Source organism: Ammospiza caudacuta, chromosome 1 (genome assembly GCF_027887145.1).
Source record: "Ammospiza caudacuta isolate bAmmCau1 chromosome 1, bAmmCau1.pri, whole genome shotgun sequence".
Classification (NCBI taxonomy): Eukaryota; Metazoa; Chordata; class Aves; order Passeriformes; family Passerellidae; genus Ammospiza; species Ammospiza caudacuta.
The window spans coordinates 117,767,338-117,793,418 of NC_080593.1; the positions used below are offsets into that span (position 1 = coordinate 117,767,338).

Here is a 26,081-nt window from a genome sequence, read left to right on the forward strand (position 1 = left end):
TCACAGTAATGCAGCAACACAAACCAGCCACCCCTCACCTTACAAAGGCCATGGCTGTGAATCTTGGTCTTTTCCCCAGGCACAATATTCTTTTCAGGAGTCTTATCCCCTTCACACAACATTCCAACATCTTGCTTTCTTGTGGTAAATTAGTACACAGTAATACTAACTCAAGTTGTATTTCTCTTCTTAATTCCTCTTTTGTTCACCCTCTTGGTGTCTCCCACTACATGTGGGTGGTTTAAACTCGGCTCTTCTCTGTGCACTGACTGGATTAAAAAGGAATAAAGATTACAAAATCTGCAACTAGCAATATCATACTGTGCCTCAGTGTAATAGCTGTAATATCTTACTATGTCTGAGCTGTAATAGCTGGACTTTTTACATCTGATTAAGTCCCCTTATTTATCAATATCCCATCTGGACAATTAGCTGACACGTTACAAGTTGCGCTTTGTCTTTAAAAGTTGTTCTGAATCTAATAATACTAAGAGAATGCTGTTTACTCAGTAGTAAATAATGCAGTTACTCAGTAGTAAGCAGCCACAAGTCCTACCTTTTCATGAACAAATAACAGATTCATGATGGGATGCATTTAAGTTGCAGCTAGCAGAAAAATAACTTATTGGGAGCTATTGCTTTTATCCTATGATTAGACCTAGAACTCAGTTTCCATAAGAGAAGAAATGCTGCCAATTCTAAATTGTTAAAGATGTTAAAACATTGTGCCAGCATCACTAGCAAAATTTTAAATTATTAAAGCTGAAATAATTGAAATCTGAATTTATCACCTTTTATACTTTTTTCACATGCTTCAGAGCAGGCAATGAAAATTAATGCATTCAGCTTCAGGGATTCTAGGTGGATTCACCTAAATTAAATGCACACCCCTCCAGCTGGGATTCACAGACTGTGGGAGAATATTCATCAGGAGTTTTCATTGTTTTTACTGGGATTATTTGTAGACAGATTTGAAAAACTGTGCATAGAAAGGCTCAGAACTGTTATATTTAATTTAAGAAAAAAAAAACCCAAACATTTTAAAATACATACGTGTGAAATCAAATTTAAATAGGTAGCTTCCATTTGACATTTACTATAAAACTGAACTTAAAAAGAGCCAGATAAATTAAATACAGTTCTATGCAATCTAGCCAATCTGTACTACATTAATATTTTTCATTCTCCAGAACTTAGTGCCTCTCTGTGCTTTTTTTTCTCTTTAACATTAAAAAGCAGTGATATTTGAAAGTTACAGTTACAAAGAATTTAATTTCTTTTGCCCATTGAGTTCCTTTTCCTTTTTCCTTTTTTGTTGACTTAAATATAAGAATTATTTTAAATGCAGATGATATATGATAACAAGGTTTTTCATCTCTGACCTTTGCGTTGCTTTCAGTGACTCAAAAGGTTTAACCTTTACTTGAAAAGCCATGTACTGATCTAATGGGATCTTTAAGGAGAACAGACATAACATTCTGATATATACATTTGCACGCTATAACCTTTAGCTCATAACCATATTCCAAGGTCAATGTAAGCACAGCTGTTACCTGCACTTGGGACACAGTCAAAGGATAGCGAAATAATATCCAGGTGACACCTTCACTGCAGGGTGGAATGGTCAGAGAGCCCTCATACACCCAGTAGTCACGCAGAAGAGGATCTGAAACAAAAAAAAAAAGTGGAATTTTAATGACTATTAGGAAGTTAATGGTGTTTTTCAGTGACAGCTTATGACAGCTGTGGGCTCTCTCGCATGACAGAGTTTGTAAGCAGAAGCTAAAGTGTGAATTTACAACCTGCCAAGCACTGCCCACGACTTCCTCATATGAATGTATATGAGCTTGTGGTCATTATATTACAGTGAGTTACCCTGCAGATGTGCATTTTAGATGTGAAAATGCCACTTGGCAGATGTGAAAAATAACAAGTGCACAGCTCTTCAAACTAACATGGCAAATAAGCAATGCTATGGGAATAAAGGAATTCCTGTTAATGTCAAAAGCTAAAAAGACATGTATTTTGAATGCAGAGGGTCTGTGGTGATTGAATTTTAACTGACCTGCATTTAGGATATGTCTCAAGAATTAATTTTATTTCATTTTTTAGAAAAAAAATCAATGAAAATTTAGCTAAAGAAAAACTTTTCACTTTTCAATTCTGGCGACATAGTTTTTGAGATGCAGTGGTGCTTCCTACCTTTGGAAAAGTGAGTTGAATTTCAGAGGGGGAAAAACATAAAGGTTTACCTTATAATTACATAATTTTTTACATTTATATGTTTATTAATAGGTTTATAAATAACTGCTGGGATAAACAGTTGTCGCTGAAGAAAATGTACAATATTTTGTGCACGCAGAGTTTTAACTCTACATAAAATACATTTGATTTTCATTATTTTACTTTCTATAGAGTCCAATCACACTACACTTCATAAGTGAGACAACACAGGGCTTTCCTTTGCTGCTGTAGGCCATACAGCCTAAAAAGTACTAAAAAAAGAAAACTGCCTAAAAAAGGAGAGGAAACTGCCTGAGTGTAAAAGAGAGTTTCTGAAGAAACAAACCTAGAGAGAAACTGGAGACAAAGGGTGGTTAATCATGGCATGGAGAGCCAGGGGGAAGGTTGTGACCAGCTTGACAAGGACAGAATGGGATACTGGAAGCAAATAAACCTGCTTGGTGGAACTAACCTGTTACTGTCATTTCACTACTAGCTCAGAGGAAGATCAGTAGAATTAAGTTTTGCTAACGAAGCCTGTAATTGTCAGCAAATGGACTTTGTTTTGTTGGTGCAATTTTCTTTCTCAGCTTGGAAATTATGTAGCAAATCCATTGACAGCGAGTTGCATTATCAAACACTCAAAAGTTAAGAACTGCAAGAATTAATTCAGCCCATCCTGTGCATGCATTGTGATACAGTGCTGTCACATGATCATATGTGTCTTTTCTGGAAAACCTTTCATTGTTTACTTGCAAAGACAGATTATTTTGTTTTGAAAAGTACATAATATTGTTTAGAATTCCCAGTATAATATGAGGCATTTGGAATTTTTTCCTGTGCTATTGAAATCCTGCTTGTTATAATATTTTCTCATTTTCCATATTTATAATACACTCATTTCTCCAGTGCCTGAGAGCTTAAATGAATTAATTTATCCTCCCATACCCCTGAGTGGTGAGGAAGGATAGATTATCCCCTCACTTTACAGCTGGGGAACTGAGGCAGAGAAGATGAGGTCAAATGCATCTATTCATTTGAGGTGTTCAATATGACATGCTTAGAACCTGGTATCTCAGAGTATTTAACTTTCTATAGCACAAAATACAGTCAGAGCACTGCTCCCATTGACTTCTCTTGGAGGTGTAAGCACTCAGCACTTCTGCAAATCAGACCCCATGATCTCAAGTCGGGCACCTGGAAAATGAGGAACACATAGTTAGGGATGACTTGTGAGCATTTTTGTTTATGTGGCTTGATCAGCGTCAAACAGGAGCTGTGAGGCAGGGGTCCTGTAAAAAATAGCTTATGGTCATGCAATCAGGTGATGTTTCATAATGGATATGCACGAGAGGCACAGGCTGCCTTAATTCCTGCAATTCCTAATTGCTGAGCACTTGACTTTGCAACCTAAATAATATTATTTTCCTATAATTAATATAGTTTAATGTAGACCTAGACTACTTTGAAAAATTAAAGATCTTGCCACTATGGTAGAGTTTAGCTCAAATAGATTCCTTGCAGAAACATTTCGCTTTAGAGGTGTTTTTTTTTTAAAGTCACATTTCTTACTGTTACTCTCTAACTTTTAGCTATGTAAGTTTGAATTTGCCTCCCTTTGTCCCTTCTCCTTTTTTGTTGTACTACTGTCATTGCATAATGGTATTGTCTTTTGATTCTGCCAAAAAAATTACCTTGTTAAGTGGGTAGCCTTACACCTCCTATTTTATGCCCAAGCAAAGAAATGAATACACACAGCTGTCTCTCTGGATGGATGGGTAAATCCTCAACAAAGCTACCCATGGTGTTGTCAGCAGTGCACAGACTACAGAATCACATCCCACTCACATGACAAAGGTGCAGATTTACAGTAAATTCCAATGGGAATTCACCACCATCCCTGTTAGGATGTGCATTACCAAAATGCATTACCACCTTACGGGACACACTCAGGCTTGCAGTTTAGGCTAGACTTTAGATTAAGATTGTCTCAGCCTTTGCAATCAGGCTACTAATCCACACACACAAAAATAAGCAAAGGCACCTACCTGGCAATAAAGAGTTGGGATTAAAACAGGGTATTGTTTTGGACTTTCCCTGAAAAAATGAATACAAGTCAATCTCATCTCTAGCTTCCAATTAAAATGCTGATGAATGCCGAGGTGAAACACATTCTGTGTTCTTTTACCATCAAGCCTTGAATTCCTGTGGAAAGCAACCTCACTAAGAGCACCCATTTAATCATCACTGCATTTCTCCTTGCAGCTACACAAACACATATTTTTATCCTATTTTTTATTTCATTTTTAAGTTTATTCCAGCAATTTGTTAACTTTCTGCCTTTAGCACCTGGACATTTTTCAGGTCCCAACCTTGAAATTCTCTTCATGAAATTCAGGGGTTTCATATAAAAAAACAAGGGCCAAAGTGAGCTTTACTTAACTGATGTGGATAACCTTAATAAAATAATGCTGGTCCCACATACTTAATACACAAAAATGTTATGTATGCCAAAGAGTGTTTGATGCTGATCCTTTGGGAGGCACCATCATAACACAGTAACACTGTGTTATGGTGAGGCCTTTCATGACCTTCCTCTGCTTGGCTGTTGTCTCAGTAATGAAATTAGAGTTACATACACTATCTTTTTCTCTGACACTTTCATAAATAAGGAATTTATAATATTAAACATCATGTCTGAAGTTTACCATATACTATTTGACTAAAAGATTGCAATTTCTTTCTAATTTTTCTTCACTTTGGCATCTGCTGAAGTGAATGGTAATCTCTTCAGACCAATAAAAATATGTGTCATCAATACATCTCAAAATCCTTTTAAAATCAAAGGAATGTATGATTATTTCTATCTTACAGATCATGAAGCAAAGAGTTGAAAGTAACTTGCCCAAGGTCATTTAAGATAGTGTCAACATTTTGGAGAGCACTCAAATCTCCTCAGTCCTGCTAGGATTACTACCTGTCCTTCAGGATCCCCAGACATAATCCACTTGACAGGTTGGCATTGTGGTTTTGCTGATTTCCCTGCAAGTTAATATGGGTGCTCAGTCCATCTGTTCTTTTCCTCTACAAATTAAAACCAGGTCAGTTTGGAGACATGGCTGCTGGTGTTCACTAAGCATGTTGCAGTGCTTGCACTCACACTGACTCCGTGAAAATCACTGAAAATGTAGGACTTGCAAGCAGTTACTGGTATAGATCAAACTTTCTGACCACCAGAAAAAGAAAGTATAAAAAATACATATTAGCTGAATAATATTATCTGAATAAAACGCTGAGGTTTTCATGCTGGCCACCAAATGATGGCTTTTATATGTGGTTTTACCACAGACACACCTGAAATCTTTTTCTTGGGTCCATACAGTCCCTTTGCTTACTGGCTCTGGTCATTAAAGGAAGGATTGCTTCAGACAATGCCTTACCTTGTACTGGATGTCCTGAAGAATTTCAGTTACAGCCTTCAGGCCCACATGCTCTTTTCCTATCTGAAATACAGCAAGCAAAGGTGAATTTCAGTATCTTGGTATTTCAGAAACTGAGGCAAAACTCAGGTCAACCAGAACAGTAAGTACTATAGCTGTTTTTAGTTTAGCTACACAACCTTGTTTTAATCAAATACACTGATACATGACAAGTCCAAAAAAATTAAATCATTATAAAACCACCAGCCAAAAGTAAACAGGGCTTAAATAACTTTAAAGCAGAGACAAACTCACAGAACAAGAGAAAGAGTCATAATTAAGGTTGGTTTTTATTAGCCCTGATGTGCAGCCCCTGCTCTATGTGGAGTCAAGATCATGCACTATTGTGGCATATAGATGCCAAGGATACAGTTTGTCCTTACCAGTTTTTGTCAGAAAAGTACACAGAAAGGAACAGAGTGAACAAGCATAACAGAAAATTTTTGAATTTGTTCCCACAGCATTGCAAATCTGGCCCAAGGTATCTCTGAAGCTCAGGGGATTTTTTTCCTGCCTGCAGAGCACAGAACAGCAGATTCCCTCTCCCACAGCATCTCTGGGATCATGCCAGTGAAAGCCAGGCTGCAGCACTGCCTCTACTGAAGGCACAGAAGATGGGGCTCTAAAGAAACACACTGAGACGAGAGATTCTAATTTTATATGGATGTTGCTCACTCTGCACACTAAACTCAGCTGCTTCTGACTCAAATCACCCATTCCAGGATACTAGTTTTACCTTCAGAACAAAATCAGGAGAGGCAGAACGACCTTCAACTTGATTTTTTTGCCAACATGTACAAATACAAGGTGTGGAAATAACCCAGCATGAGTGAGAATGGGAGAGCTAGACCCTGAAAAATTTGTTTGATTTTTGTTTCTCTTCTTATAGAATGACCACTATAGAGTAGCCACTGGAAGGAAACAACTGAATGTCAACAAAAAGGTACTTTGTTACTTCTAAGAATTTAAAAGCATTTTCTTTTGTTTAAGAATGGAATTTCAATTTCAAACCTTTCAAAGTGCATAAAAGATATTTAAGTCACTTCAAAGATTCTGCTTCTAAATTAATAATCCCCAAGGCCTGTCACTTAAATCAGTGTAAATGTTTTCATTGACTTTAAAATAGTGTATTTTGAGAACCATGGTACAAAATTATTTTTCCACGCCTTTACCAAGAAAAAAATGGTCACCAAAGTTCCTCTCCCTGTTCCTTTAATAAACAGCTTAAATATTATTTTTCCTTGGTCAGTTGTAATTATGCCTTTCTTGGCTAATGAAAAAGCCTTTTTGGAATGCTTACGAACACTGATGTGAGTGACAGACCAGATATGGAAAATGTATCATTGAAGTTTTAAATTTATTTAAGAACTTATATATAACTTTCTAACTGACTCGAAGGTTACCTCTGCTGGAATGAGAAGGTGACTTACATAAGCAATTATCACACAGCCCTCTAGGACACAAAGCTGAAGACTTTCTAACTTCCATTTTTAGCAGTTCTATCTGAGTGTTGAGATGGTAACCAATGCACCTTTAAATTCAGAGGTAAAGCTCAAAGGCACTCATAAACTCGTTATGAAATATGACAAATTAATAATATCACTGTGCAAGAAAATCCATTTGATCTAAGGATGAACTTTAAACCTCTTCTTCCAAACCCATTTAAATAAAACAGTTTGCCATTTCTCATGAGGAAGATGAGAATCTGGTATTTGAGGACTAAAACTGAAAATCTTTATAGAGTGCAGACCTTGAAAAACCTTCAACAGCAATTAGATTATAGTGCTAACTTCCAGATTTCATTACACCTTGTCCCCAGGAAGCTTAAAGCCTCCTCATTGCAGGCTTTTCTGAGGGTCTCTGGCAAGTCTTGTTAACACTCAGACTCTGGAGAGTGATACGACTCCACCTCACATTTGTCCTGTGTGCAGAACCACACTTGTCCCTGTGTTCAGGAAAGCACAATTCTACTGCCAGTTTTCAGCAGTGGCAATGGCTTTGTAGGCCTTTTCTTTAATCTTTCCTCCTCTGTCTATTTCCTCAATCTCTGAACAGCAAGACTCAGCTAGGAATTAAGAGAAATACATCACAGAGATAGTGAAGCACTTGTCCCTCCTGAAAGCCCTCATTCTGCTCTCAGAGGAATGAAGGTTGGATGTCTGCTTATAGCCAGAGTCCCAGAAAGGTGCCTAACAATCTGTTATCCCTTCTTTAATGAACATACTTCCAATATCCTGTTCAAACAAGAATTGATTGCTTAGCACACACACAGGAGACATGACTGAAAAATATCTTGCAAATAGAATACCGGCAGTCATACATTGTTTTCTTTCATGAAATCATTAAAAATTAAATAACATGGGAAGGACCTCATTATCCTCAGACAAATGGCAGTGCATCATAACAAGTGTAACACAGGAAACTTACCTGCACAAACAAAGCAATAATAGCTATGCCGTGCTTCTTCCCTACTGCCTCATCAATGCTGCTGTACAGTGTGGAGTTCCAGTGCATTAGATGAAGCTGAAACAAAGCAGTGCAAACAGAGCAAGAGAGAAATATGTTTTGCAATTAAAAACACCAGCAATTAACATCAATCAACAAGGCTCAGTATGTTGTGTGTGCATGCATGACTACACATATGTGCATGCTCCTGGCTGTGCATGCAGGGCTAAGTGGATTTACTTATGATAGTTCATGTTGTAAATATCAGGAACACCAAGGAAAAAAAACCAGATAAAGTTGCAGATAAAGTGATGTAAAACCAGTTACCAGAAATCTACATCAAAGGTGTGAATGACTATAGCAATGATGATTTAACAATCCTCTCAACCTGAATACTGAAATAATGTCAGCTAATGAAATCCACCAATATTGCCCCTCAGCCAACTCTCTCCCAAGACAGAAAAGGGAAGGGAAGGGAAGGGAAGGGAAGGGAAGGGAAGGGAAGGGAAGGGAAGGGAAGGGAAGGGAAGGGAAGGGAAGGGAAGGGAAGGGAAGGGAAGGGAAGGGAAGGGAAGGGAAGGGAAGGGAAGGGAAGGGAAGGGAAGGGAAGGGAAGGGAAGGGAAGGGAAGGGAAGGGAAGGGAAGGGAAGGGAAGGGAAGGGAAGGGAAGGGAAGGGAAGGGAAGGGAAGGGAAGGGAAGGGGAAAGGGGAAGGGAAGGGAAAGGGGAAGGGAAGATGGATTTTGAACATGAGTTTTTCCAGACACAAATGTAATCTCTGTGCCTAGGTCTGATAACACTGTAGAGCTTCAATATCCTAAGCACAGCTGCTTTGAAGTTTATCTGCCAACTCTTAGACTTAATTTCCATTGTAAAATCATGCTCAATGTTTTGTTCAGTCATGTGTCTAAGAATTTAAAATGTCATTTTTATAGCTAACATTGTTTCTACCTTCAGCAAAATAAGTTTTTAAAACAGTGTATCTTCCTATTTTGTTTTATATTTCTGTGCAGAAACAGCCTCTGTGAAATGCTTATTGCCCCTTACACAACAGGAGCTCATTCAGACATCTCAGCATTTCAGAATACCAGTTCTTCAAGCAATCCCTCTCCACTTATTTATTTCCAATATGAATTTTAGGTACTCCTCTTGATGACTGTTATTCCAAAAGTAAATACAAACTTTTAAATGAATATATTGTAAATTGAATTAAATTCCAGATTATCACACAAGTAATTTTATTCATTTTGATCTGAGTCATCTACTGTGGCAAAAAAATTAAACACTTTTCTTAGCAAATACAATAAATCATTTTTACATGAGAACACTAAAATAAATAATCTATTTGTCCACAGCTACAAAACTTCTAGACATAAAAATGCTCCCTGTTAGAACTAAGCCCATGGATTTACTTGGTTGTGTGCATTTTAACAATACTAAAAAGCTTTGTTACACATTTGATTTGCCCTTGGATTTTAAAGCCAGAGGATCAAATAATGTGATTTCAGACTCTGAGGTCTCTCCAGAAGAGCCTGGCGTTCACACCAGCTCCCCACTAGAGGGGGATCACAGAGTCCCACAGTCCACACCAATATCCTGACGTTAAGAGGGAAATGTGAAAGAAAAATTGGTTGTGGTGACTTCAGTGGGGATGGCAGTGAAACATTCCCTTGGAGGTGAAGTCTAACCTGTCTGCATTCTGACAACAGCACGTTTTCTCTAAGCAGATCTGAAAGGCGAATGCTGAACCCCAGAAACAGGAAAATGAACAAGCACTTCAAATTGTTCAAGCAATGACCCCAGTTTTCCCCAGAAACACACTGTCCTATCTTAAGCAGCACGTTCATCAGGGCACAGATTTCCCTATAAGGGAAATCACCTAGAAAAATGACACCAAAACCTCTGTGTAATGCTATAAAATGTTAAGAGCTCTAGAATTAGTCTGTGCAGCAGTATGTGTATATGTAAAGGTAATGGTGACACCTCCAGACTGGGTTCAGGTTTAGTAATCAACATCACTGAAAAATAGGCAATCAGCACTTTCTGGTCTAAAGGTTTCTGTAACTTTGAGGGTCTGCTCAAGGATGTTTCAATTCCATAGTAGGGTCCTTGGAACAAAATCCATCGTTTTGTACTGAGTTGCTAACACCCAAAGTAGAACGAATTTCTGATCTGTGTTTAAAGATGGCCATAATAGTGTTAAAGATGGTCATAATTACAGTGGATTAGTGATATATTTTTTTACACAGCAGGTTGCAAACTTGCTGTCATAAACACCAAAGACAATAGGTAGAGAGCACTCTTAAACCCATGACAGTAGATGACTGGGGAGTGCAACAAAAAGTGGTCAGGCTCATATGTTCTTTCTACATAGCACCCCTTATTTGCAGTGCTAACAACAGCACACTGGATGCACTGCAGTGTATTTGTTACCTTCCCATGTCCTGACTCAAGGTGATATTCAGAATTAGCTCTTCACAGAAAATGTTCTATCACTAGTGATTTACAAACTGAAATTAGAAAGGCAACCTAATGGAAAATAATAATTAATACCATTATATTTTCAAACAGCAGGCCAATGTGTCATTTAACTCTATAAGACCATGCATGCACACTCAAATAATTAAACACATTTGGTTATGCACTTAAATAAATGGAAGTCAAATTATTTCTTCTACAAAGCAAGAAAAATGTAGCTCAAAGCAGGGCTCAGTGAGTACACGAAAAAATAATTCAGAAAGTGAGGTAGCAAGGAAGTAGTAAATGCTTGTCGTAAAGCCTGTGGGTTTTTTAAATCATGTTTCATCCTGCATTCTGGAGCTGTTCTGACTTTTGTGTGTTCTTTTTTATTTGTAATGTAACATCACATATAAACATCAGACAACAGTTTTCCAAAAAAAGATGGCAACAAGTCTACAAACATTACAAAATCTCAACTCTTGAGAGTACAGGCCACAAAAAACATGGCCTATAACTCTTGTTAATATTTATGGGAATCAGATGTGCACAGAGGAAAGACCACAGTGCTTTCACAAATCTTGAAACTGCCACAATGATATAATGCCCACGCACATGGGCAACGTCATATCCATGCCTCTGTACCTCACAACTAAGAATAATCACAGAGTCTAACAATGGTCTGTATTTTAGTAACCTTCATTTTCACATTTATTTGAGACAGCTGTTTGAAAAGTGCCAGCCCCTGATATGAACAAACCATGCAGGGCTTTTTAAACAATCAGTTACAGTGCATTGGCAGCTTCCCATTGTGTGGTTTTCATTCAGAGTACAAACAGCCACACATGTCAGTGTGTCAGGAAAGGCTCTGCTCACCTTGTCAGGTAATGTTTTGATACTTTGCAGTTATGGTAGTTCTACACAGCCAAAATGAGTCAGCTATGCTGTTACTGATTATCGGTGACTGGCTTGACATGCCAGACAGTATGTTTTTACAAAATAATCAGAAAGCTATTAGAAAATCCTTAGCACTTTTCTCTTGAAAAAAACATAATTTTGGGCCTTTTAATACTAGAGATGTAAATCAAAGAATTGTAGTAGCAGCTTCTTTAAAACCAGATAAACTGAAAACTCATGAAGGGAAATAATAATAAAGTGTTGATAAAGTTGATTTGCTCTGAAGTGAACAGCTGGAGACACTCTCCTACACAGTGAAGATAAAGAAATCATTCCAGGTAGCAGAGCAAACCCCCTGGAAGGATTATTCTGTATGGAAAAAATTCTGAGAAACTTCTCAATTTTCATCCAGACCCCACTCAACAAAAGGCTACTGAACCCAATCCTTATTTAGCAAAAGTTTACAGACATTAGCAGGGGGCCTGTCTCAAATCAAGACTTTCTCTAAACTGAGTAAGGACCTGAGATTCTGGCTTTAAATTCAATAAACATTTATCAAAATAAAGCTCTACCCCTTAAATCCATTTCTTTTTCTACCACAGAAATACCTTCTATGTCAATATGAAAAGGCTTTCATGGTAGATTTTTACACAAAATTGGAGTCCTGGGATGAAAGATTCTGGAAAGAATCAATGTATATGACCTATCACATTCATCAGTTCTGGAAACCAATGTCTCAATAAAAAACACAATTACAAAAATGTACATTTTTCCCCTGTCTGGGGCACTGACTGCTCTGTGGAATTCTGCAGGGTCTAAAGCTCACTGAGAGCAAAAATGATCTTTTAAGCTCTGCTGATGACCTTACTTCATTCCCAGCACACAGATAAAATATATAACGACAGGATAATTTATGTTGGAAGTCATCTCTGAAGTTCAACTCTTTCACAGCAGCACCAACCTCAAAGTTAGCTACTAATTCAAAGTCAGATCGGGTTTTTCAGGTCCTTGTCCAACTAAGTTTCCTCCAATGATAGAAGTCTCACAACCTCTCTAGATAACCTGTTCTGTGCTTGACCTCCCCATAATTTATTTCTCCTTCTACCAAATCAGAATGTCTCCTGTTGCAATCTGTGTCCCTTGCCTCTTGTTCCTTCACACTCCCCAGGATTCTCTGAGCCCAGGCATGAATTGCCTGTGACCACCAAATCAGTGTCTCATGATTGACTCCTGAATGGTGCCTCTTTCTCAAAGCTCCTCAGTCATCCACTTGTTTGAATGACCATGTTTCACCCAAGCTTACTTTCAACTAAGTTTGCCCAACCCTTAAAAAGTCAGGAAAGCTGCTACTAGCTCTGTCCCTTACTGTGACCGACTGCTGTGCATGTGTCACCCAAGTATCTGACCAAAAATGACACAGGCTGATTCCTTACAGGAAAATACACCCTGAAATAAATCACAGCTCATCATCTCCTATGAGGCATCTGATTAATGGTACAGGGAGAAGAAGAACCCTGCACCAGAATTTCTGCACTCTTGTATGACCCTAATGTTCCAAATTTGCTATGAACCTGCAGTCTGGAATATCCTGCTACCATAAAAAGCAGCTCATATGTTATATGAATACTTTCTGCTTTCTTTATGAATACTTGCTGCTAAATGACTGAAACCCTAATTTGCTGTTCAATGTGCTGCGTTTCCACTGGCTAAGTCAGGCAGTTTGGAATACAGCACCAGGCTCGTGCTCCATAGGAGTCAAAAGGAAATGTGCCAACAGCAAAAATCCTCCTGACCCCCCTGGCACCAGAACCAGGCTCTACAGGGGTCTGATAAAACCACTGGCAGCTCAGGTAGCAAGAGACAACAAGAAACACCAGCCCAGCCTGGGTGGAGGTCCTGCCTCAACTTAATTGGTAACCATAATCCATATTGCAAGAGCTTGTGACATGGGGGATATTCTGTTCAATAGGCTCCTGTTTGTGCTCTACACACAGTAGAAGACCATAAATTTTAAATAATTCCTCTTTAGATCAATAGGAACATCTGATTGGGACACAATCATCAGTGTGCCTGCTTGAAACCGTGCAGCTGGCACAATCAACCACTGCATTTTTCCACTCTTGATTGAGAAGCTAATTATTACAAAAGCTTCTTTCTTTGGTGCATGCTGCATCATGTGTAAATTAATCTTCTAGTAACCTTTGTTCTTTGCTCAGAACTAGGATACACAGCTATTCCTTGTTAGCTGTGCCACCAGCTGTCACAAGCTCCAGGAAAGTCCACTTAGTCTAATAATGTTACAGGATAGAAGGCACCTCTCAACAGAACTCTCAAGGATGAGAGATTTGTCATTGCTCTCATATCTTCCCAATTCTTATTTCAATGTATACAGACTGTACATCCAAATAATAATAGGGGAATACTGCATCACAATGTCTTAATCAGAGGGGCACCTAAAACATGTCAGTCTGGAAATTATGAGCAGAATGGGTTTTGTGATATTTCTGTCACTGCTGAGAAAGAGTGTAGCTGAAACACCCTTTTGATTCCATAACACTGTCTCAGTGATAAATCTATATCTCTAAGGTAAATTAAAGCAGTTTTAGAATTCCTCTGCTAAAGATTATAGAGATATCAAAGTTTCTCCTGGACTCACCCAAGTTTGCCAGGGATCAGTACACTCCAGTCTCATCCACAACATGCCATAAAAGTTGAGTGGGGAACAGTAAAAATGGCAAACTCTGACTACCTAACTACAGCCAGCAGGAAGGCTTTTTCTAGGATTGAGAGGGATGAAATGAAGCTCAGGATTTCAGCTAGTAATAGTGGAAGGCAACAGTCTAGTTGGACAATAATGATGTGTAATTTCAACAGCAAAAATATTGCGTAAGCCGCATCTCAGGAGGGCAAAATGTGGAAAAATTGTCTTGCTATTTTACATGTGCACAAGAATTTATGAGTTGATACTTGACTTGGCACTGAATTGTTTCAGGAAGCAATTGACTAAGCTGTTGGCAGTGACCATAACATACAGTAATTAAGTTCCAAATCCTCACAAAGGGACCAAACCAAGGATATGACCAGGGCACACAGCTTCTAAAAAAGTGATTAAAAAACCAGAAAGTTAGTTATTAACAGCCTGAAGGAGAGGTTTAGGAAAATAAATTTAATGGAACTGATACAGAGACTGTTTGAAAATGTCTTAGGAGAAGCAGGGGTACGTGCACATACTTCATGCCACAAAACAAAGAAACAAATACCCATAAAGTCTTCATGGTTAAACATTATAGTTTGGTCAACATAAACATGCTTCCTTTGAAAATGCAAATGCAAATAGAAGCAAATTAGTAGATCATGAACTCTGGGCAAAATGAAGAAGAGGATGAGAATGTCGTTAGGTTATAAATTAGTGCACTTGGTTTATGCTTCCATACTTGAATTTTCCAAGGCTTCTATAGTGGATAGGTGCCAAAATGCCACTAAATTTCAGTATCATTTAAATGCTCTTTAAAATTCCATACATGAATCACTGTAATGAAATAATTACATAAAGGGAATTCTTTGCCTATCTTTGAAAGCAACACGAAGTTCACCACTAAGAGACATAACTGAAAGCAGTTCCAATGAACACAGATGACAACACTGTTAGCATTAAAAATCTCTTATTAATATAATGTAGGAGAAGAAAAAGCACAGTTTCTGCTCAACTTCTGCTTGTTATAATTTATTGAAAGTGTTAAAGATCGAGCAGATCTAGTCTGCGCTTTAATCGTCAGGCTCCAAGCATGTTCAGAACAAGATGACATTCCCTGAACAAAGAAGTCTGTAATCTAAGATCAGAGAAATTAGGTGCACATAAATCAAGATGGAGCAGAGCACAAAGTATCCTGGAGATACTGTTCAAACAACTTCACAATTACAGAGTGAGATACTACATGTTTCAGGTCAAAAGCTAAATTCACAGCTAAAACATGCTGAACATATGCTTGACTGGGACACCATGGTAGCCCAGAACCTTTGCTGACTGGTGCTCTCCTCTCCATGAACATCTTTGAAAGAAGAACAGCTGTAAAAAAGCTTCTTTTTGTTGAATCATAAAATCAAGGACTGCAAAGACACCTTTCAAAATCTATTCTCTTTCCAAACAAGACAGCCTAGTGAAAGCAGTAGTCTAAGCATCTGTGTGGCATACCTTCAGATGTGCCACAAAAAAGGTAACGAATCCTGGGACTATTGAATTATTTGCAGCATCTGAGGAAACACTATAGCAGTTTCTTTTGGCAAACTCACTAAAGAAGTATCTACATAACAAAATAATAAAAACATTGCAACATCTAATATTAAACAGGAACCTGTTCCCTTTGAAAAGTCTAATCACATGCAGCAACCTCATTTCATTTCACACAAAGAACTATTGGTTCATTTAAAAAATGAAATTAACAGCAGGAAGTACTGATGTACATGGAAAAACTCAAAACACGACAGCTACAAAGAGTAAGCGAAAAAGAAAAGCAATGGGAACCATAAAAATCCAACCAGCACTCTTCTTTCTGTTCTGGGAAAAGAAGCCAGAAGGTCTAAAAAAGTGGAAGGAAAAAAAAGGAATTTTCATGGTTAATGCAACTGCAACATAGATGTTTTTACCTATGTCCTTGTTTGCCCACAGGAGTCACTGACACGTAATATTAGCTTGCCTGTTTCTTAAGAAAATCACTGGCAAAAACATCATAGGGTTTCAGGGAAACTGAGGATACATAATTTGTCATCTGTATGTATTTTTTTTCTTCATGTTTGAAATCACAAGCACGGCTTATGTGTACTGGCATTCACAAGAGATTAAAAGAAAACAGGAATTAATGAAAATTAACATTTTTTTAACTGTAACGTAAGTATACAGGCTAAAAAAAGGACTGAAAAAGTCATGAAAGGACTGAAAATGTCCCTGTGTCTATGCTGCCAACTTTCAATATCAACCTAATAGTAAGAAACTAAACAGCTACACAGTAATTACTGTCAGATTCATAGGTCAGACTCTTCACTGTGCCAAGTTTCTGCTCAGTGTGCAAAGCAAGGAGCACCACAGAGCAGCTTATTGTTCCCTACTATGTTTGGCCCCAGCAAACATGCAGGCTGAAGTGCCCTGGGTCTGCCTTTACCTATGCTAACAGAAACAAATATACTTTCAAGCCTTTCTTTTTCCTTCCTTTGAAATATGAAAGCCAGGAAGGAAAAAAACACGGGTTTTACTGCAAGATTCTCCAGCCTACCTTCACTCTGGGTTCTTACCAGTCTGGGAGGGTGTATGTGCATGTCTGCATGTGCTTTTATAGCTCCACAGTTAGACAGGGTGAAGCCTGGAAAAAAGACTGGACCTTGATGGACAGTTGATTACATTACAGACTAGCAATATCATCAAGAAAACAGAAAACACAAAAAGCTATAGGTTAAGCATTTAATTCTGGAAGTGTTATTTATATGACTAAGCATTTAATAAAAGCATGTTCAGTTCCAAAGTGTTGCCTGCAATCTATTGTCTTGGATTTAAAACCAGACTGTTCATATGTGGAAGGTTTTAAATCACCAATTTAATTTTCAATGGTAGATTCTCTCATGAAGGCAGAATGGAAAACACTCCTTCCCTGTTAATTTGACATGTTTTGTTAATAACTGATTTGTATCCCACAGTTCTCTGTGTTTCAAAGGTAATGGTCTGTCTTAAGATATGAGAATCTGCAGCTGCATATTATCTTCTTAAGTCATAAGCTTGACTGTTATCCAGGGAGCAGTTGTTCTTCCATAATACACTCCTCTAGGAAACTCAGGCAGGTTTTTGTTTTCCTGTAATGTTGGCTAAGCTTCCTTTAAAATAATAAACTTTGTTATGCTTCTCCAACAGTTTTCTCTTGAATTTCAAGTTTGCAAATTGTGTAATAGCATGCTATAATTTTCTCTTCCATCGCTCCATGAACTCCACAAATTTTGCTGTACTTTAGCTGTTTCCCCATTCAGCTCATTATGTGGCTTAATGCTGGGACAGTAAAAAGTCAGGAATGACCAGTATCTCATTAACAACAGTGTGGCCTATGGACTAGGGCATCCACAGATAGCCATGTGGTTAAATTACTGAAACAGGATTTACAACCCAAGCTGGGTATTCCAACACTACAGTGTCTGAAACCCTTACTAGAATCCAAGCATCTAGGAATGATGAGTCAGTTCTCCCCCACTTCTACAGAAGGCATCATGTGCGACCATGGCCAAACAATTTAATCCCTTTGAATTTGTTTCCTACCAGTTCCTTGGCAATAGCAATAGAACTCATCTCACTGATGTTTTAAGGATTATATTATTTGTGCTCATGATGTAACCAGGCACAACAGCAAATACTTCTGGAAGTCTCCTAAGGTTTTCAGATCTTAGGTGATCTACACGTTTCATCGTTTACCTCTTGAGAGCCATGAATGCACCATTATCACAAATAACACAAAATTTGGGGCTAGCATCAAAAACCTATTAGTTCTGATTTTTAGAGTATTTGCTTATGCATTGGGGCCTGTCTTGGAACTGGTCCTGACCCAAGCATGCAGCATGGAAGACAACAAAATAAGGAATCTCCTTTCCCCTTCTTCAACAAGTGATAAGTTTTAGATGGTAAAACAGTTAGGCCTTAGTGGTTAGGGCAAAGTGCCAAGGAAAACCAAATAGGAAAACCAAGGCAGCAGGAAACTGAAGCAAAATACATGCAGAATGCCAGCAAGGATCATGGCAGAAATTAGAAAATTATGTACAACTGGAGCAAATCACAGCAAGGGCACACAGCCAAGAAAAATGGCAAAGACCTGAGCAGCAATCTTGTTGAGTTCCAAACTAAGTTTAAATCCTCTTCAGAAGTCCCATCTGCTAAGAGACTACAGAATGTCTTCTCCCACAGCAGCTCCATAAGTAGCCATTCTGTTAGAGCTGGGGAACAGTTTTCTGTAAGGGTTTGCTGACAGCAACCTCTATGTCCATGAATCCAAGCACTGCCAGCAAGACACTTGTGTAAGAAAATCAATTTAAGGAGAAGGCAAAGCTGTAAATCTGCTCGGTAAATGGAATTTTTTTTCCATATTTTTAAAAGTGTCAGAGGCTGTAGTGTTGCTACCACAGACCGGGGATGCTAACAGCTCTTCTGTCCAAGGTTACACTCCTGCCTCCGCAAGGATGCAGTGCCACCAAACAGGCTGCAACTGAACATCTCAACTTAGCCCAGCAGGGCTGCAAGAAAATTTGATGCAGGCAAAACACAAAGACTGCCTGTGGCTTCTGGCAGAACTAAACTGAGACTCACAGACTGAGATTAGATGGAATGGGGAGCCCTCTCTTCAGCTGCTCCTCGTTTTCTTCTCATTCTCTTTTCCTTTACCCAGCTTTTCTCCCCTTGCAAATTTTTTTCCTGTTAGTTTGTCCTGTTCTGCTCAGTCATTTTTAGTTTGAACTATTTATTTCTTCAATGAATACTGAAATTCTCCATCCCGGTAGAAGTTATTAATCATAGATTATTGCAATTGCCACCTCAAAACTGGTTTAGGTGCATATGGGCCACGGAGCTTCTCCACACAAAACTCAAATGACTCTTAAAAAACAGACAAAAAGATAAAGAGGCTTCAAGAAACACAAACAATACCACTCCTCTTTGACCTGGTGTCTGGCAGCTCATACATTTTCCACAAACCAATAAATATATTGTAGATTTTGCACAAAAAGGTAGCATATTTTGCTGCCTCCAAAGTTGTGTACCTTTTTCCACAGGGCTTAACTTAATTTTTTTAGGTGTTAGACAAGATAAAAGCACATTTGTGCAAGTAAATCAGCCTATTTTTGCACCTGCTTTCAGGAATTCACATTAGAAAGCACACAGGTGCATTCCTGAAAAATTAAAACTATATGTGAGTGAGCAAAACAAGGGCCAGTTGAAGCCCTTATTGGCAAATCACCCAAAACCAAAGTATACTCCAGAGACTGCATGTGCCTACTTAGGTCAAATTAACCCCCAACAACAATAAAAACCTAACACTGAAAGAACTTAAAGCACTAGCAATCTCAGGAGTCATAAGCTGCTCATGTGTGCTTTTACAATGATGGTAATTTTTTCTTTAACCTCGTTGCTGTTTCATGTTTCCCTGTACATTGGAAGGAGACCAAGACCTCACAGCATTGTCCACCACAAAAAATCCAAAGAGAAGTCACATCAATTAGGGGATTGCAGAATGTATGATACATAGAAAATGCAGAAAAATACTTAAACACATTTGGGACTAGGATTCCACATAACATGATTCACTGATAGTGTTGGAATTGCTGCTAAAACCAATTTTGCCCACAGAGTGCTGTGTAAATCTAAGTATTGCTGATACAGTTCCTACATGGCATCTACACAACATGTAAAAAATTGCTTTTGTAGAAATCACTGAGATTTAGAAAACAAAACTGAAAACATCTGTGTAAATATTGGCACGTTTTTCCTGTATTTTTTCCACAATTCTATCCTCAAAAATTAGATACTGTCCAATGAAAATATCTACTTTAAACAATTACTAGTCTTATTCATAACCTGACAAGGATTTTAGCTATTACACAAATGTCATCATTTCCTTATAAGGCACACTGTGTTTAATCACAGCTAAGAGTGTTCACCTGCAATCATTCCAAAATTTAGAAGAGAATCCAAGACTATTAGTAACAAGTTAATATTCCACCAGAAAACTTGGACAGTGTCTGAGCAGAGGTCCAGACCTCAGCATGATGCTACATAAATTCTTCTGGAATCTGTTCTTTTTGCCTCCTGTTAAATTCGTAGATATCCTTTTCAAAGGTCTTGTGCTGCCAGTACGAGTGGAATTAATTATTTTTTTCACAAGCAGGCAATCAATGCAACCAACTAAGGCAACAGAATTTACTCCTTGGTTTATCTTTTAGAGTTTATTACTTGGATCACAGTCCTAATAAAGGAACTACTGCCATCATGGTTTGAATTCTGCTTGCCATTCATACCTACCCAGTCCTTCTGCAGCTTGTCAGTCTCTAAATAAAGAGGGAGAGACACACTAGCAAGCACACTGTTTCCCAGGCCATCTATTACAATTAAAAATACTCTGGTTTATTTTTTAATCCAGATAAGGTAATAGGAAAATGATTAAAAGAGACAGCAAGGTCAAATAGCCTTGGCAAAGAATATTACAAGTTGGCAAAAAATTAATTTCTGTGTTGAAAGCATGATACTTTCTCTCCAGAAATGCCAGAAAGGGTATGCACTGTGTGCAGATATCTGATTTCAGAGCTAGGCACAGAGAAAACCCCACAGTGAAGACTGCAAAGACTTTAATAGCTAAGTGTAATGCTAACAGCCTCACCTGAAGCCCTAAAGCTTTAACTGTGTTAGATGAGTACTTCAGGCACCATTTCTTGTTAACAAAGGAAAGCATCATGGTTTAAATCAAATCGAGGGTAAGATATGTGTTTTGCACTGTTACCTTCATTGCAGCAGGTATTTCAGTTACTCTGCAAGGGTCTACAGAATTAATTAGTTTGCATTTTGTTATCCAACAGAAAGGAATAGTTTTTATTCCTGTCCAGAACTGATTTTGGTCCTTGCAGCAACTGTATTTTCTTCTGTTCTACTCAAAAAATGTAGGACGGACAATAATAGTTTTTAATCTTCCTGCACATCTTGGAAACATTTTTTAAATTATTTTCTGCCAACCCACTTCTACTGAGAGCTTTCACATGGTTCGCAGCTAATGTAATCCTACATTTTAAAGAGGATGGATTACAGGGAATTATCCTCCTAGTTATATTGCAAGTGATGAAAGGAACCTTTTCATTTTCCCTGATACAGTTTTATTTCACAACAGGAACCTGGAAACAACTGTGCCTTTATGGTCAGTTTGTGCCTTTGGTCACACCACCATTTGACTAAGAGCAAGAGACAACTTTCAGGCCCCCTTATATTTTTCCCTGTTTCCCTTCATTTCAGAAGTAGTGAAAACATTTTTTTCCCCATAAACCTGCATTGATGTTATCACGTGATTTACTTTCCTCTGCTGGATTTAATTTCTTTTTTGACTGTAAATTCATTCAGCCTGGCACTATAATATGCTGTGTTTATATAGAGATCAGATACAAGGGGAACTCATTTTTAGCTGCTCCCATTTCACTTTGTTAACAAAAAATAAATAGCAGCAATTTACAATTCCTGTCCTCTTCTATCTCCCTGTTATACATCAGAGGTAAGGGAAAAAGTCAGTTTCATTAGTTTGCTTTTCCTCCTTCTCCAACCCACACTCTTGGCACCAAGGATAAAGATGCCAAATAGTTCCTTTCCTTCCTACACGTCTTTAAGCTTCAGGTAAATCACATGTGTAAATGTGGATTTCACTGCTTTGTGGAAATTTTTACTGTAAGGCACAGATATTTGGTACCCTGTTCCATTTGCTAGCATGAAACAGTCTCTCAGTGTTAGGACCCTTACTAAACACGTAGCATATGTCATGGCAACACATCTTTGGCCAAAAGGCAAAGTAGCACTCTTTTACATGAAGTAGAAGTAGTTGGTGAGAAGAATTTCTAGAGAAAGTTGCACAAATGTTTCCTTCTGATTCTTGCCCAAAGGGTAAGAGCAGTCTTCACGCTCTTTTTTTCATGAAAAAAGGGAGGAGTATTGGTACATGCAACCTCTGCTTTTCCTTGGTTTAAGAAGAGGCATTACCATATTTGCTTTTGAGAAATATTTTTGTTTTGTTCTGCTTTCCTGACTTATTGCAAACACAGATTTTTCAGCGAAAATGAAAACACTGCCATATCACTGTCTACATTCTGGTTTCTTCAGTCAAGGAAGGTGGAAAACATATCTTTGCTGAACCTTATATAAGAATATTACAAAAAAAAGAACTCAGCATCCAAGCCACATGAACATTATTTTTGGACAATATGTATTAGCTCAAGAAGCTGTTCCAGAGGTTACACAAGCTTTGTAATCTACCCAACGTCACCACAAAACTATATATCCTAACCACATGCAAAGGCCCTGGCTGTGTAGTAAGAAGCAATGGATTTTTGCACTGAGAAACATGGGATATTACCCAACTAATACAGGATATTGCCTAACTTCTTTTATAGAAATTATGGTACCAAAGATGAAGAGACTAAGGAAGTAATTGAAGATTGGCCTTCCAAATTTGAAAAATTACACTCTTTTTTAAAATCTTTTACAAAGATCATTACATGGTAATCTGAAGCTGTTTCACAACTATTGTGTCCAGTGTAATAAAATAAAGCTGTATACACTTCAGCCCTAAAAAAACCCAGACTGCTGCTCCAGTCAATACTTAGTCTCAGATAGTCATCTCAGATCTCATCAAACTAAAAGCTGATTTTTTTTAGAACTGCTCAGTTCAGGTTTTAAAATAGAGTAGTAGAGTGTGTAATCTAGGCCAACCTGTTGTGTTGCACTTAAACCAAGCACTTCCATTTTCATATTACCTCTGATGTCCTTGTTTTCCTCTCACAAAGAGAAGAGAATCCCTATCATTTCCCATGGAAATAATTTCTAGTTCCTTAGGAAGATGACCTACTAGATTAGTCACACTTGAAAAAGACCCAAACTCATGCACTTGGTGTGCAACATATTCCTAGGCAGGCACTGATGCACAAACAGCTGCCAGCTGATTTTGTACAAAAGCATAAACTACAGCAGAATGCTTGGATGTAGCCAAAATAGGCATCAATGGCTGTTTGTGCTCAGTAACCAGCAAACTCAGTTCAGCTGATTAGAGCATGGTACTTATAACACCAAGATTGTGGGATCAATCCCCACATGGGCCATTTACTTAAGAGCTGGACTGGATGATCCATGCGGGCCCCTTCCAAGACAGGATATTCTGTCAATCTGTGAAACCCAGTGGAAATCAAGGCAAATATACATTCAGAATTTAATGATTTCCAACAACTGTATAAACCAATGCCAATGTCAAAAGGTAAGAAAATAAGATTTCCTGGTCTGTGATCAAAGCTATTGAGCTATTGTTTAAAAAAAAAAAAAAAAGACAAGGCTATGCCTGGAATGCAAACAGCAAATCTTCCATTCTGAAGTCCCAAGTGTGCTACCTAAACATTACAGTGGCCACAAGCACCCATTTTATTATTGCTCAAGTATAATATTTGACTTGGACAATTTGAGAGGGAATTAATATAACAGCTCTTTGTGCATATAGCAGAAGGAAATGCAGCTCATCTGTCAAAAAAACCTGCTCTGTACTTTCTTGCACCTTGAGGCAGAAGATGATGAACTGACCATCTTCTGCCATAAGAATTTATGTGTTTACAAAATGAAACATTCACACTGTACTTAAAGGGTATTAGGGGTCAGACTTTTTTTTTTTCTGCTAGAGAATTTCTGCATTAGTAATTATTTCTTGGAAGTTAGAGTTTAGTTGAAAGCTGCTTAGATGCAGGAAACAGAAAAACAGTGGCTTGCTCACCTCCAGGTGATGTTCTTCAACTGTGCCAGAACTTTGTTTGTGCAGCTGCTGTACTGCTTTTAAAGTAGGTGAAGAATGAAATACCTTCATGACTTATTAAGTTTGTTGTTTTGTATCTCTGGGTCAAGCATATTTTTCTCTGGATTGATCTGGAGTAGATAATTTTAGGTTTTCTGCAGATTATCAATAGACTGTTCCCACATACCACCAAGACTGTTTGCAAGTGATCTTTAATTAACAGAGACAGGAAATCCTAATAGATTCCCAAGAACAGCTCTCAGCACTGTTCACATGAGTATTCCTCAATCACCACAACACTGGACCAGCCTTGAAGAAAAGCACTAAGCAGAGCTATTTCATAATGAATTGGCTGCTTCCTGCCTCAGGGGAACACTGCAGTATCCTGAAGGTCTTACTGCCCATATAAATCACATTGTATCTATTGTGCCAGGTAATCAGGATGCAGAAGTCATTGCCTTGTTTTCCCTTTGGTTGATGAGTCTTATCCATTCAAACAATTTTGCACATCCAAAACCTGCCTGGAATCAACCTGCAGAGGGGACCTACACATAGATGTGGTACTTAGGGACATGGTTTAGGGGAGGACTTTGGCAGTATTGGTTTATGACTGGACTTGTTGATCATAAAGGCCTTCTCCAACATAAGTGATTCTATGATCTGACTCAATTCAAACTGAAAACTCCAAACTACTAAGTTTATATATGGGAGGTTGTGATAGACCAGTGCAAAATAGCAAATAGCAGAGACCAGAATCTGACCCACAACTCTTGAAGAAAGTATTTGAACAACCCTAAAAACTAGATGGATGATGTAAGTCCAAAGATTTTTACACTTATTTCTGCAGTAGGTCCTTCAATATTCTTTAATATCTTAACATTCTTTTCCATAAGACGGTTCTATTCCAGTAGCCAAGCACTCATGAACACTACAATAATAAATTTCCTAGCACTGAGCACAGTGAATACAAGAAACAGTTTCAGACTCATGAGGGATTATGATATATAAATAAGGCAAAAATAAATTAAAGAACTCCATAAAACCTTGAGTTTCTTTAAAACAAATAGTGCACAACAAATGAAATAAAAGATAAAAGATACAAAACTGAAGTCATCAAACATCGGGGTTGGTATATTTTAAAGGTAGTCTTGCAGCCCAGGGGCTAAGGAATACTCTAAGCCATTCCTTGACAGATGTAAGCAATGGTACAGTGGGAAGTGAAAACAAACCACTGCTGGAGGGCAGGAGAAGCAGGACCAAGCATTTTGTGTTGCCTTATGTCAGGAACCCCACGAGGAGCTGAATTTTTTAAGACTGCATTATCACTTTGCTTTTATTTCAAAATCATGTACGTTTTCAGATCGAGGAGAACATACAGAGGACTATCACATAATCTTCAATTTTCAAGTATGTAAAGCTGGTTCAAGAACAAACTGCTCTACACTTACTCCAAATCAACCTCAATTGTTATTACTCACCATGGAAATATTTCCAGTGGCTAGTTCTCCCCATCTATAGCTATTAGTCAAGGTGACATAGGGAGTGTTGAAATGGCAGATCTTGTTAGAACACTAATAAGAAAGAAGTTAATAATTCTGCAAGTTAACTTTACGACCAATTAATCATACAGTGTGATGAGTGCTGGAGGCATTCTATTCCAGATGCATATCCAAATTTACCTGCACTAAAGCACACCCCAGGAAGACAGCTTTGTGGTTGAAATATAAAGCATGCAGAGCTAAAAGGAAGTCACTTTCGGGCTACCAAGAATTCAGGCAATGAAATAAAATCTGTTGCATTTCACTGGTGTTATACAATGCAAAGCACTCTTACCTCCATGGGAAAGGCCTTAAAATTAACTGTGTGCTCAGAACCACGCTGGTTTTCTCTCCCCCAGTGAAACCGAACATCGTGCAGTTCAAACTCGTGCCCCCGAGGTAATGGCCCCCCTATTAACACTGGGAAAGAAGATAAGTGGTAAAGAACTTGCCTTTCAAAGCAGACAAGCCACTGAATATATTCTCCAAATACAACAAAGAGTCTGT

The 26,081-nt window shown here is 38.1% G+C and overlaps 1 protein-coding gene across 2 annotated transcripts in view; it reads right to left on the minus strand.

The window, feature by feature from the left end:
- Nucleotides 1-26,081, minus strand: part of CA8 (carbonic anhydrase 8) — a 53,336-nt gene that overhangs the window by 22,968 nt on the left and 4,287 nt on the right. For both annotated transcript variants that reach the window (XM_058807685.1, XM_058807678.1), the window contains exons 3-7: nt 25,870-25,994; nt 8,130-8,225; nt 5,664-5,726; nt 4,272-4,320; nt 1,554-1,666 (exon numbers count right to left, since the gene is read on the minus strand). In XM_058807685.1, the coding sequence (XP_058663668.1) occupies nt 1,554-1,666; nt 4,272-4,320; nt 5,664-5,726; nt 8,130-8,225; nt 25,870-25,994 (446 nt within the window). The remainder of the gene's footprint in view (nt 1-1,553; nt 1,667-4,271; nt 4,321-5,663; nt 5,727-8,129; nt 8,226-25,869; nt 25,995-26,081) is intronic.